The 13,205-nt window shown below is 34.9% G+C and overlaps 1 protein-coding gene across 2 annotated transcripts; it reads right to left on the reverse strand.

Annotated features, from left to right (window-relative positions):
* Positions 1 to 486: 486 nt before the first annotated feature.
* LOC149552060 (coniferin beta-glucosidase-like) lies at positions 487 to 3,914 on the reverse strand. Of its 2 annotated transcripts, XM_089789767.1 has the most exons (12): positions 3,706 to 3,914; positions 3,510 to 3,576; positions 3,369 to 3,435; positions 3,209 to 3,267; positions 3,053 to 3,128; positions 2,798 to 2,957; positions 2,471 to 2,723; positions 2,260 to 2,375; positions 1,848 to 2,100; positions 1,658 to 1,760; positions 1,426 to 1,534; positions 487 to 1,048 (listed from the first exon to the last, which is right to left on the reverse strand). In XM_089789767.1, exons 1-12 carry the CDS (start codon positions 3,750 to 3,752, stop codon positions 841 to 843), a joined length of 1,518 nt encoding a protein of 505 aa, XP_089645893.1. In that variant the 5' UTR covers positions 3,753 to 3,914; the 3' UTR covers positions 487 to 840. The 2 variants fall into 2 exon arrangements, with proteins under 2 accessions (XP_089645893.1, XP_089645892.1); XM_089789766.1 differs by having other exon boundaries at positions 3,510 to 3,718.
* Positions 3,915 to 13,205: the final 9,291 nt, after the last annotated feature.

The following is a 13,205-nucleotide window of genomic DNA, read 5'->3' on the forward strand; positions in this document are numbered from 1 at the left end:
CATTGGATGTTGGGGAGACATTGAAACCCGACATCTGACCAATCAAAGTTGGCTTATCAAAATGAAGACAAATTATTTCCGATAAAAATTTAGGGATCGAACAATCACAAATTTTCATGGTTTTGAAATCTCTCATAGAACCATTTAAAGACAATTTGAAACCATTTTCGAATACCTCGATTACTAGTGTAAGACAAATTCTAATTTCAGATAACCTCACAAGAAAAGCTTATTGACTAATAAAAATTTCTTATTGAATTGTCTCATATCACTTAATATCATACATAAAATCCTCATGATGAATAGAATACCAGCACACCCATCTCTAATTTACTAATCTAAAATTCAATTATGATTTGATTCAATCTAAATTAAAAATATAAAATACCTACTATCTATTTCGCCTCAATACCTCAACAACATATTCCTGTAGTTGCCGAATCGAAATGGCATTTTTTTAATTCATATACAACCAACATATTCCTGTAGTTGCCGAATCGAAATGGCATTTTTTAAATTCATATACAACCATCTTTTGTTTATACAATGCGGAAATGCCATGCAAGACATTCCCAATACTTCGTTGGTACATCGCTGCTTTCTAATCTACCAACTATGTTTTCGTGCTTTTACCAACTTTGTTTAGTTTCTGGATTCTCCCAAGAAGTTTAACGGCATACCTACTCACTTTTTGGGTTCTGGGTTATCTAGACCAAGTTTATGAGATTATGTGAATTGTAGGTACTACATTACATTTCATCACATCTTTTTGTATACACGGCTCCCTTCATTACCTTTTTTCATAATTTCCATATTTATCTTCTTCCTTTCTGAGGAATTTTAGGCTGGAGAATATAGCTGTGGTTGAACTGTGCTGCTCGCGTTTTCCCGAAGAAATTGCTTTACCCACTCAGCTGATAGCTTCGGGTATCTTTTCTGGGAATACTTATCCACGTAATACAACCCAAATCTCACTGTGTACCCAAGTGTCCACTCAAAATTGTCAAGAAGAGACCAGATGAAGTATCCTCGCACATCTGATTCATTCCTGCCATACACAAATACGCCATCTTAATTTCAATAAAGGTTCGTTTGGTTGGGGGAATATAAAAATGGGAATAGCAATATTTATTTTCAAATAGAAAATAGGGTTATGTATTTCTATTCTTGTTTGGTTCACCCAAAATTTGATGCAGAATTTAGAACTCAAAAATTTATATTTTCTAAAATAAAAAAAATTAAAATAGGAGTACATATTCCAATTTTATTCCTATTCCAATTTCGATTTGGCGCATCCAAACAAAGAATTCAAAATTTTAAGAATATACATATGCCTATTAGTGTTGCCAAATGAACCTAAACAGTAAGACCCAATATTATTGAAAAAGTAAGCATTCAAACTAAAATGTCATTTATGAGACTCACCTGATTGCCTTTCCCAGGTAAGTCAAGTAATCCCTGTGAAAATTTATTCTCCTTATGTCTTCCAAAGCGTCTTGTAATGTAGCAGAAGAATCTTTCGATTCTGCATAGCCTGCTCAACCTTTGCAAGATAAGACTAATGGGCATCTCATCTTCTATACATTAATTTGTTGTTGTGGAGGATTATAAACTGTCTCTTCCTTCCAATTGTTTAGTTAAAGATGGAATATTTTACCGTTTTCAGTGATGAAAATAGGAGGATTGTTGTAGATTTGTGTAATATATTCCACCATCTTCTGAATTCCCCGAGGCACAACATATAAGCCACCCATTCCTGTCTGAAGAAAAACAACCGATCTATATCAGACGTTTGGCCAAAAAATAGGCAAACTATGATATGAGTAATAGAAAAACACACTTCTTACTGGTTCTCCAATGGGAATTCCTTGTCTTTCACCGGTCAAATAAGCCATGGAGTCCGGATAAACGAGTGTACTGAAATCGAGTGAGGGAGATGGGCAACTGCTTGCATACAGGGTTGTGTACTGGTTTAACCCAATGAAGTCGAATGAGCCTGCTACCTTCTCTAACATTTCTGCATTAAAACTTGGCAGACGCGATCCCAGTCTTTCCCGCATTTCTCTTGGATAATCCCCGACAACAACTGGATCCAGAAACCTGGAGTTAATTTGAGAGTTAATAGCGCCGGATTGCCCCATGACGCCCATATATATAACTCTAATATGAACAAAAAGCATTCTATGTAATATCTAATTAATGGGTTTATGACAAATCCCAGTTTGAATTATAAGAAGCATTTTAATTTGGAATACCAACCATCGAATATTGAATGCTAGAATTCTGTCGACAGCTGCTCTGTCCTGTGAAGTGTCTTTCAAGGGTTCATACCATGGTGCGTTCATCACAATTCCAATAGATCCTCCTTGAATTTTCTATAAATTATTCCAGATATGCAAGATTGAATAAAGTTTAAACAACAATTAACAAAATAATTTACGTATGGCAGAAGCAATGCATGAAAAAATACCTGATATTTGGTCCGATATGTGTCGACTGCAGCTGCATGGGCGAGAAGAACATTGTGTGCAGCAAGATATGGCTCGGACATGGAATTCCCAGAAGCACAGTCACCGAAAGGAGGAGAGCACCTTGAGGGAGGATATATTCCAACAGTGTAACCCAATGGAACAAACATATTTGGCTCGTTCACTGTTGCCCAGTACTTTACTCGATCACCAAAGGCTCCAAAACATATATCTGCATAGCCTTCGAAGTCCATTCTGCATAGAAACGAAGTCAATATATCTGTTTAACTGCTTAACTGCATAAAAAAGATGGGATGGATATTGCATACACTATCTCTTGACCGATCCATCCGCCGTAGGAGTCTTGAAGTGCTTTTGGAAGGTCGAAATGGAATAGTGTAACGAATGGTTGAATCCCATTAAGAAGGAGAGCACTGATAAAATCATTGTAATACTCAACACCAGCCTGGTTGATTTTGCCTCTACCTTCTGTAAATATAACAAGTGAACATTCAGATTCTATTGTTATTGTTCAATCCTCTTTCTCATTTAAGTTCAAACTGTAGAGACGAATAGCAATGTACCTGGCAGGATTCGAGACCAGGATATGGAAAATCTATAAGTATTTAGCCCAAGTGATGCCATTATCTGGATATCTTCCTGTTTTAGTAATCATGGTCACTAAACATACATATGATAGAATTGAAGATCATAACAGTAAATGATGATTATCTATTTACCAGGTATTTGTGATACTGATCCTCAGCTACGTCTCCGTTGCTTCCATCTTGTACGCTTCCTGTATACCTCACGTTGATTAATAGCAGCAAGTTAGTATCAATAAATAGTTTTTATAAGCGCACACTAAAATATATTTGAGAAAAAGTATAGAGAGCAGACCAGGCGAATGTGTGAAGGCATCCCAGTTGCTGAGACCTTTACCTCCTTCTCTCCAGGCACCTTCATACTGTTTCACCAATACACAGCATTAAAAAAACATTAGACAAAAATAAGAGAGCATTCATACGGGAGGATGTGAACCTGGTAGGCAGAGGAAGCAGCTCCAAACATGAAATTTGGGGTAAAATCAGTCCTGTCCAGTCCATGACTTGTAGAGACAATGCAAAACAACAAGCAGAGGAACAATGGTTGAAAACTTGCCATGTTTCTTGGGAAAAGAAACTAATCTTGGTAGCAGAACAGATGTGGTTTTGCTGAGATATAAGAGCATACATACAATGTATAATAATAGGACTGGAAGCTGTGAAGCAAGGGTGAGTACATCGATCAGTAGTTCATTATGTGGAAGAGCGTACTCTACACAAGTGAAATGGGACCCTGCCGCATTCTCCTCCTCTTTCGGGAGGCACGAAGGAGTTTGAAGTTTAAGGGATATTTAAATTAATGGCTTTTGGGCTAAGGCAAATTAGTTGGTCGTGCTTTTATCGCAATCAGCCATTTGAAGGTTGCTTAAATATTTAAAAAAGGCGTCGCCCAATCCCACACTAAAAACATGGAAATTTTGATCCGGCCCACTCATAATAAATAGAGAGTAGAAAAGATACGAGTCCTTTCTCTCCCGGATTCTTGTGATTTACTCGCACTCGTGGGTCTGAATGTTAAAGAAACACGCCACTGTAGGAAGTTTTGAAATCGACCAGTGAGCCGAAAGTGTCATCCCAGGCGTCAGCGTTGCATATTCTTTGTATGTGAGCATATCATCCTTCACCTAATCCTTTATTCGTGTCAAATAGCTCAATCTCTTTCTCTTTGCTTGTTGACCGTCTCAAATGTGATACCAATCGACTGATATGTCCGCAGACAAGAGGCGGACTGCACCCATCTAACACGAGGGGAGAGGGCTATGACAATGTCATAGCTTCATATGTATTTTATGGAAACTTATAATGTTAAACATATAAAATAAATTATGGCTTTTAAAGGCAGCATAGACAAGTAATGCACTCGAAGTAGTTGTTTGTCTATTCATTGTCACCTCACTCCTTGGTCACTTTAACTTGTACATTTATTTGTTATCTCCTCTCATCATTTTGCCATTTTGTGCCCATTTAAACAAGAGTCTCTTTGAAATGGCTACCCACTTTGACAAAAGTGATATTTATTGTTATTATTTATCAATTATTTAAGAGTCATAAGTTATTTATATTATCATTTTAATTTATTTATTAAATAATAAATAAATCTTGAATCACAATCATTATGTTGGCTGGTTAGACACTTCTAAGTTTGTGTTGATTGATGGAAGTTCAGAATCTTAAGTACTTTTACTTTTAAATAATTCATTCATACATTCACCAGTTAACTTGTGCATGTAGAATTTGTAATGATAAACTTGTTGTAACATGTAAATTTGATCTATCACATGAATGAAAATAAATATATAACACAATATTTGTTACCCAAAAACCCTCCAAGGTGAAGGTAAAACTAAAGTGGGGATGAAACCCACAAACTTTCACTACTGAAGTAATAAAGTTAACCTATTAGGGTTATAATGTTTGATCATATTATATGATCTATCCTATGAGGGGTCCACCCTATTAAAAGCATTTGAGACTATTAGGTCTCACCTTGTTAGATGATTTAACGCTTACAATAAAGTAAGGACTCTGTTAGGAGATTTACAAAGATCTATTCAAACCACTCTGTTAAGAGATTTACCCTTATTCAAGTTGGTTAGAACTAATTCAGTACTTGACTTTGATCAATATGCTCTATAAGCTGATGTTGAGTCTTATCCTTACTAACCAATCCTCTCCTCTTATCTGATAATACTTTTCTTCCCCTTCACTCCTTTGATTAGGTCACTTGCTTCGTTAAGAGATAGCATAACACTTTTACCGACTTTTGATCTAATCTCAATTTTTCACTTTACTATTCACATATTTCTCATTGTTCACATACATACTTTTCCCTCTCATCTCCATGCCATACAATCTAGGTTAAGGTATTCTCTATTTAAAGAGTTTCATAAAGAGTTTTCTAGATGCTTACATAATTAGCCCTTCCATCTTAATCATTGATCACAAAACATAAGGATCTATGATCCACATCATTAAAACATAAATCTCTCTAAAACAACCTCTACATCTATTAAATGTTCATTCCATGTCAGCTTGAAAATGGTTTACCTCAAAATCTATACCATTCCCGACTTTCATGTAAACTTTGTATTGCTTGGCCTCTACTATTTTTTGATACTTGACATTGTTGTTGCTTAGACTGTATTGTGCTTGGCACATACTATGTAACTTGGCACTAGTATGCTTTGAACTGCTCAGTCGATGTTGAGCTTGCCTTGTATATAAAATACTCGGTGACCATACACTTACTTGACCCCTATAGAGATCGGTACATACATACTTATGTACATGACTCGACCTATATAGAGTGTATAGGCCGAGTCATGTACATAAGTATATCTTTTGAGATACTAATAGTTTCTTTTGAATCATCTACAACACTAGATTAATTTTTCTTGGCACATGAGGTCATCCACCAAGGGACCAATAATTGTGCACTTCAATTCTAACAACAAAAAGTGTTGATTCCACCAACTGATTTCTCAAAATCCTCTAGAGATTTGTCAAGTTTTTATGCTTAAATATATTGAGTCAACCAATGAAGAAGAAATGAATAAAACTTTATTTGCTCTACACTTTCAACTGTATAAGGCCAAGGAAATCCCTTAACAACACCTGATGATATTCTTATTTAACAATGTGGGTATTACAAAAAAATATTGCTTTGAACCGATTAGACAAAGGAAACATAATAGATTCCACACACTTGGCTCATTTTTTTGAAAACATACATTACTAATCCTTAGGGCATATATTCAACATCAAATAGGGAAACATACAAAAAGTAAATTTGTGATTCGTCAAGATTGTGTGTGATTCTCACTAACAGTAACAAAAATTATGAAAAAGTGTCTATGCAACCTTTTAAAATTAGTTTTAGAACAAAACTAACACATACATAGAAAAAATTATTTTAATTCTAGTGGGTTCATAACATAATGTATTACATTAACACCACCAAATGAAATTTCATCACAATCCTTTTTTGAGATCCTTAGTATTTTATCCAAAACTTTATGTTCTACTCAAAGTAATTTAATATTTTATTTTTCAAAAAAGAAAATGATAGAACATATCGATCATGAAAAAATCACACATATGTGTAACATATAAATTTTGTGGGGTAAATATTGTGGTGTGAAATGACAAATCATTTCTTTATTTATGTGTCACATTAGGGAAAGTGAAAGGACCCTCAATCATAACCTTCCAAGGAGACTTGTACTAGATTGACATATCTGAAAGAAGATACAAGGGGTTCCAATGCTAAATCCAAGACCCTTTTCAAGATGTATGCTCAAAGGACTACTTTCTATAGAATGTTCTTTCCCTCAAATATAATACTTTTGATTAAGTGAAAGTTGGTTTTGAAGGGATCTTGAAACTCTTTGTAAGAAGATTACTAAAAGATAAACCATTAAGATGTTCAATTAAATACAACTACACCACTAAATAACTTGTAGAAACAATAAAATCCAACCAAGAGACCCAAAAAATAGAGTAGACACATATCAGAGACAAAAATCGCACTAGACTAGAATTTTGAAAAGTTGCACAAATTCTACTTTAGTTTTCTCCATATCTTGAGTAACCTTTTTAATTTCCTAAATTTCCTTGGGAAAAAGTTGGCCCTTCTTACTATTAGTGGCTCTAGCTCTTTTGTTGGGGCCAGAAGTAACGCCCCCAGGACTATCTTTGTCCTCAAAAAACTGAACAATGACCTTGTCACTACATGAGCTCTCATACTTGTCCACCAGGATTTTGAGATGATAAGTGGAGGCCTTCAAGATTTTTTAGCTTTGATCCAATGCTACTAAGGGCATTATCAATGCTAGTGCAACTATCCTCCAAAGAGGAAATCCTATCCTCAATATCCTTGAATCTAGCATTATTAATTTATTTGATAATTTTTTCACCCTTGTCATCCATACCCAAGCTCATACCTTCCACATTTTCTTTCCACATAACCTTGACCTTTAAGAGGTTAGGTTTTCTTTCCATTTCCCTTAGTTGTAAGTGGATATATTATTTATTTCATGGAAGGACCATTTGATCACTCTATAGAATTATAACACCACATTCTTAATAGCTTGGAGGAAATATATGTCATGCTTACAACTAGAATCACTAAGGGTAATCATAGAAGGGTCAATGGGATACTCAAGGTTAACATTTACCCTATCAACTATAGCATTAGAAGAAAAAAAACATTCTTTTCCTAAGAACTGGATGCTATAAGAGCTTACCTTGTCAATTGATCCATTTACTCTCTCATCAAAAGGGGGATCACTATTGGGTTCCTCAAAATCCTCCATATTATAAGGAAAGTTGCAAGAAAGAATATAACCATTTGCAAATAACTCATAATAGATCTTAAATAAATATGCAATTAAAATCTACATGCAAGAGAATAGACAACATATCCATAAAAATGTGATAGGAGATATACCCTAAGAAACCCTCATTGAGGGAAATAACCCAGCCTCCAAAAGCATCCATCACCATGTATTACTCAAAAAAAACCACCATTGCAATACAACCATGGAAGCCTTCAAAGTCATAGCCACAACCGAGCAATCCATGTGAACAAGCATGAATCCACACATCCCGTGCCATGCTTCCAACTTTCACAAATGCTCCCTTGGCTAACCTATCAAGCATTGTCTGGCTCAAATCTTTCCCTTTTCTTTTCCTTTTTTCTTACTTACTTCTACAACTACCCTTGTGGCTGCTTATATATAAGTAACAAGTCCCACAAAACCACCAAATGGTATTACATAAACCATGTGCTAAAACTGTGTGCTACCTAACTCACTAACCCCACATTTAATATTGGAAATTTAATTATTTTCCCCAATATTAAATGATTACATGAAATATTACACAATGTTACAATACAACTCATCAAGTATATCCCATGAGAATCTTTACATGTTGCACATCCATTGAGATGCAACATTACATAATAAAATAGAATAATACAATATAACATTATTATGCAATGTGTGCAACACCCATTATCTCAACACATATCCCTACAAATAATCTTTATCCTTGGGAGGCCAGGGGAGGGGGTCTTTTTAGTTAATCTACTTAGGGCTATTAGTCTTTCTTGAAAGTCTGGTTGTCTTCTGCTTGTTCTCTAATGTAGGAGCATCCTGGGTGTAAGAGCAATCATGCATCACCCAAAAATATTTTATTTAAGTTGTTTGAATAAGGGTTGTCTTAATGCAGAGTTATTGTTTGTGGAGTATTGCTAGTTAATAAGTCATTCATACAATCTCAAAATGTCCCAATTTTAGAGGTGGATGTTCATCTTGGATATGGTAGCCTACCAATTGAGGCTCAATACCATATCATTAGTATTTATAGATTTATCACGGATTTTTGGTATGCAATTTTGGCATAAAAAATTTAGGCTCACCATTGAAGGCCTAAACGTGCCTGGAGGAGGCCCAAAAACTCAAAAAATGGCCACTTGCACAAATCTGAGCCTATAGATCAGAAGCTAAGGGTTTTAAAAAGTGGCTACAATATCCAATCAGAGAAATAATTTGAAAGTTATGGTCTTCCAAAGTTGGGCCGATCAAAACTTCCAAAATAAATGTCAAAAGTGTATTCAAGGCTGACTCTATATGTATTGTTAGGGGTTTTCAGCCCTAGGTATTAAGTTTGAGTTTCGAGAACATTCTCGAGAAACATAAAATTTCCTATTTAAGAAATGTCTGTACATTGTCTAGGACATCTATAGGTGATAGTTCATAGCTTTCTCTTGTAGATTATTGTAATGAAGGCACTAATGTGAGTTAGCATATTGTAATTTTGAATTCTTTAATTCTGCATTTGTAGTGATAATAAGAAGCCCATATTTTGTTTTTACAAATTGTTGTTATTTCTTTGTTTATGTTATGTGTTTGAGGTATTAAGGGGAGCACCCTTCAATAAGTGGTATTAGAGTAGCAATTTTTGAGTGTGTAAATAGATCATCAACTGTGAGGTAGTTACACCAGGACCATGATTTGGGTTGAGTGTGTAGACAGATCACTGATTGTGAGGAAATTTTCACTAGGGTTTTAGTGGAAGTGTGAAGATGCCTCCACAAAGAGAACATGGTGGGAGAGTTGTAGGTGTTACACCTAACAATTTTAGAGCACTCCAGAGGAAAATACAAGCATTGCATGAACAAATGTGTAGAGGAATGAATCTTGTCATAGGAGATGATGAAAGTGAGGATGAAAGAAAAGAAGAAGGAAATACTAATCAAGCAGTAGTAGATGAAGTTCTTAACCCATAGGAGGAAAATATTTATAAGACTGTTTCCAAGATTGTAAAAAGACCCAAGTTTGATATTCCCACATTTTTTGGGAAATCTTAACCAAAGGAATTGATCGACTAGATCAATGAATTGGATGAATTCTTTGAATATGAAGATATTGAAGATCTAGATGGGGTCAAGTTTGTGAAGGCCAAACTGAAGGGTCATGCAAAGATCTGGTGGTAGGAGATTTAGTTGGAGCAAAATAGGAGAGGGAAGGAAAAAAATCACTAGACGTAATCAAATGATAGCTTAAATGATGCAAGAGTGCATTTCCATGGATTATGAGATTGATCTATTGAAGAAAATACAAGGGTTAAAGCAAGTGGGAAGATCTATTCAAGAGTATACCAAAGAGTTCTACCGAGTTCTCATTAGAACTAACCATGCAAGAGCTGATAATGAGAAAGTTTCCCATTATCTTAATGGGTTAAGGCTTAGAATTCAAGAGGAGAAGATTCTAGTTCAAATAACTAGTATTGAGGATGCATATTATTTTTCCCTAAGAGTTGAGGAAAAGCTGGGCACAAAGTTTGATAACAAGAATAATGGAAGAGGTTGTGGTTGAAGATTTGGCAGATAGTCTTATGGAGGCTAAAATGATGATCAAAAGAACAAGGATAAGGCTGATAATATAATTCAAAATTAGAGGGGAAATAATTCCAATAATTTCCATGATCAAAACAATAGAGATCAAAGAGGAAGAGGTTGAGGACAAGGATCTAGAAGAGAAGGTTTTTGTGGAAAATGTTTTCTTTGTGGAGAAGAAGGGCATAGAGAATTTGAATGTTCTCAGTGCCTAGGAAGGATAGATCAAAGAATTGAAGGACAAACCAAAGTTGTGCATGTTGATGAAAATACCAAATCATCCCATTTTGAAGATGTTGAAAGAGGAGAAGTCCTAGTTAATAGGAGAGTCTTACTAAGTGGAGAGAATGAACCTGCTTGAAGGAGGAGTTTGTTTCACACTAAGTACAAATGTGAAGATAAGTGATGTGATGTGATTATTGATGGTGGAAGTATTGATAATATGGTATTAGAAAATATGGTCACAAAGTAAAATCTCAAGAGGCAAAAATACCCACGTCCATACCTTATTTCTTGGGTGCAGGATGACCACAAGGTCATGGTCAATGAGTAATGCCTAGTGAAGTTCAAGATTGGAAGCTACCAAGATGAGGTGCTTTGTCATATCATACCTATGAACATATGTCATATGTTGGTGGGTAGGCCGTGGCAGTTTTACTGGCATATTGTACATGATGGGTGACCAAATACCTACACTCTGACAAAGGATGGAGTGAAAAATAAGTTGAAGCCATTGAAGGAGAAAGAATAAAAGGTATGTAGTGCTCCCAAAATACATTTTGTTGATGTAAAGGAGTTTCTCCAAGGTATGAAGCATGAGCATATGTGTTTTTTTGTAATCCCAAAAGATAGTAAAGAAGAAGTAGCAGAGGCATGTGTATGATCAGTTATTAATATATGTGTTTTTTATTTTTTAAGACCCTTTTAAGAATGCTAATAGAAAGAAATATTATAACTAAGTATCTCAATTATGAATCCCGTATTAGTTACTATATCTGAGCTTCCCCATTTATATAACTTATTAAAATAATAAAATTATACCATACCTGTTAATCATATTTGACACCTAATTAAATATTTTCACCCACTCTTTTTAGAAATAAATCATCTCTCAAAAATGCCAAAGTTGAGGGACTACAAATCCCAAAAATATCTACAAAATATACACGTGCATTCTCAATTCAAAGTGGCATTCACAAGTTTATCAAATCAATGGTATGATGTTAATAGGAAATTTATTAATGGAATGAATGAATTCTATTAATGAATAAATGAATTTTAGATGTTAATAGGGAATTTAGATGTTAGAAGGGAGGTGGGGCCAAATGAGCTTCCACCTTCACTGCCATAAAAAAGAATTGATAATCCTCATTAGACCAACATATATATATATATATATATATATATATATATATATATATATATAGCCATTGCAATTGCGACGACATTCCAATGAGTAGTTGTCTCTCCCACAACACAACTGTCACATACCCATCACACTCGCAATGGTTTTTTCTGATGGATAGTCATCACTTCTACAACATGATTGTTGCAAATCCATCGCAATTGCGATGGTACACTAAAAGGTTACATCATCATAATTACAATAGTCTACTTTCACAATTATGATGGCATGAAGATGAACTCTTTCTCTTGTCTTGTTCCAAGTTATGATAGTTTAACCCATCACAATTGTGATGGACGTCTGTGTCATCACAATTTGTGATAGTAAAAGTTTGACCATCCGATGGAAGCCAATTCATGGTATTGTCACTTGGGTGACAAGTAGCTATTGTAATTGTGACTGACTATCATCACAATCCGGTCCCAAATGTAGTAGTGCATTCATATCCCCTCACACATTTGATCATTTGAGAAAATAAACTATTCCTTCTTGTATTCCTTAGGAAGGTCTTCTTCAATTCTGTTGTTGTATGAACCATGTGCGAAGATTTTTAGTGTGCAGACAATTCATAGAATCATTAGATATTTTTGTGTTGTAAGTTCTTTGTGTGAATTTCTTAGTGTGCTTTTGTTTCCCAATTTTAGTATGCTAAATCTATTTATCTTCCATGATTGATGCATGGCATAAGCTATGCAAATCTTGCAAATTTGCCTCCCTTTATGGGACTATGTGAATAATATTTAGTTCAATTCTTTTTATCTATAGTTTAATCACTAGCCCCACATTAATATTCACATTCTCCTCTCACTAAATTAAGTTATGCAAGTAGGTCTACTCTTGGCTAACTTTGGATCTTTGTGAACTCCATTTAAATTCTAGGGAGTATTTTGGCTTTTAGTTTCAGGACTAGAAACCTTTGGAATTAAGGTAGGTTGTAGGAAGACTATGGCTAAGTCCTCAAAAAAATTATTGGACATTATATTACTCTAGATTACTCATAGAGAGTAGATATATGCTCTAAATGAATTCAACTAAAGTGATTGAGCTCAACCAAATTTCTCATATTGATCCTTAAACTAAACCAAACACTAGTCCTTAAACCAAATTTACTACCAGAGATGCTTATTCTCACCTAACTGCAATCTACAAACCCAAATTATTACATCAGTCCCAGTGACTATCCTAGTTGTTGTAGCATATGGTAACCGAGTAGGGAAGAAGAATGAGAATTAGACAATATTTTTCCAATCTCAAGTCTCTTCTGCTTATAAAAGTGAGGTGACAGAAAACAAGAAAACATATATTTTTCCATTTTGCACAGATTA

This window comes from Cupressus sempervirens, chromosome 6, assembly GCF_028749045.1.
Source record: "Cupressus sempervirens isolate cs-2001-9-10 chromosome 6, ASM2874904v1, whole genome shotgun sequence".
Classification (NCBI taxonomy): domain Eukaryota; kingdom Viridiplantae; phylum Streptophyta; class Pinopsida; order Cupressales; family Cupressaceae; genus Cupressus; species Cupressus sempervirens.

What these genes read in the sequence shown, in the direction of transcription:
- LOC149552060 (XM_089789766.1), bottom strand. Translation starts at nt 3,632, where the DNA reads ATGGCAAGTTTTCAACCATTGTTCCTCTGCTTGTTGTTTTGCATTGTC. An exon ending in CTGCTTCCTCTGCCTACCAG is followed by an intron (nt 3,436 to 3,509) that starts GTTCACATCCTC and finishes TTGGTGAAACAG; the next exon opens with TATGAAGGTGCCTGGAGAGA. An exon ending in CTAGCATTCAATATTCGATG is followed by an intron (nt 2,101 to 2,259) that starts GTTGGTATTCCA and finishes AATTAACTCCAG; the next exon opens with GTTTCTGGATCCAGTTGTTG.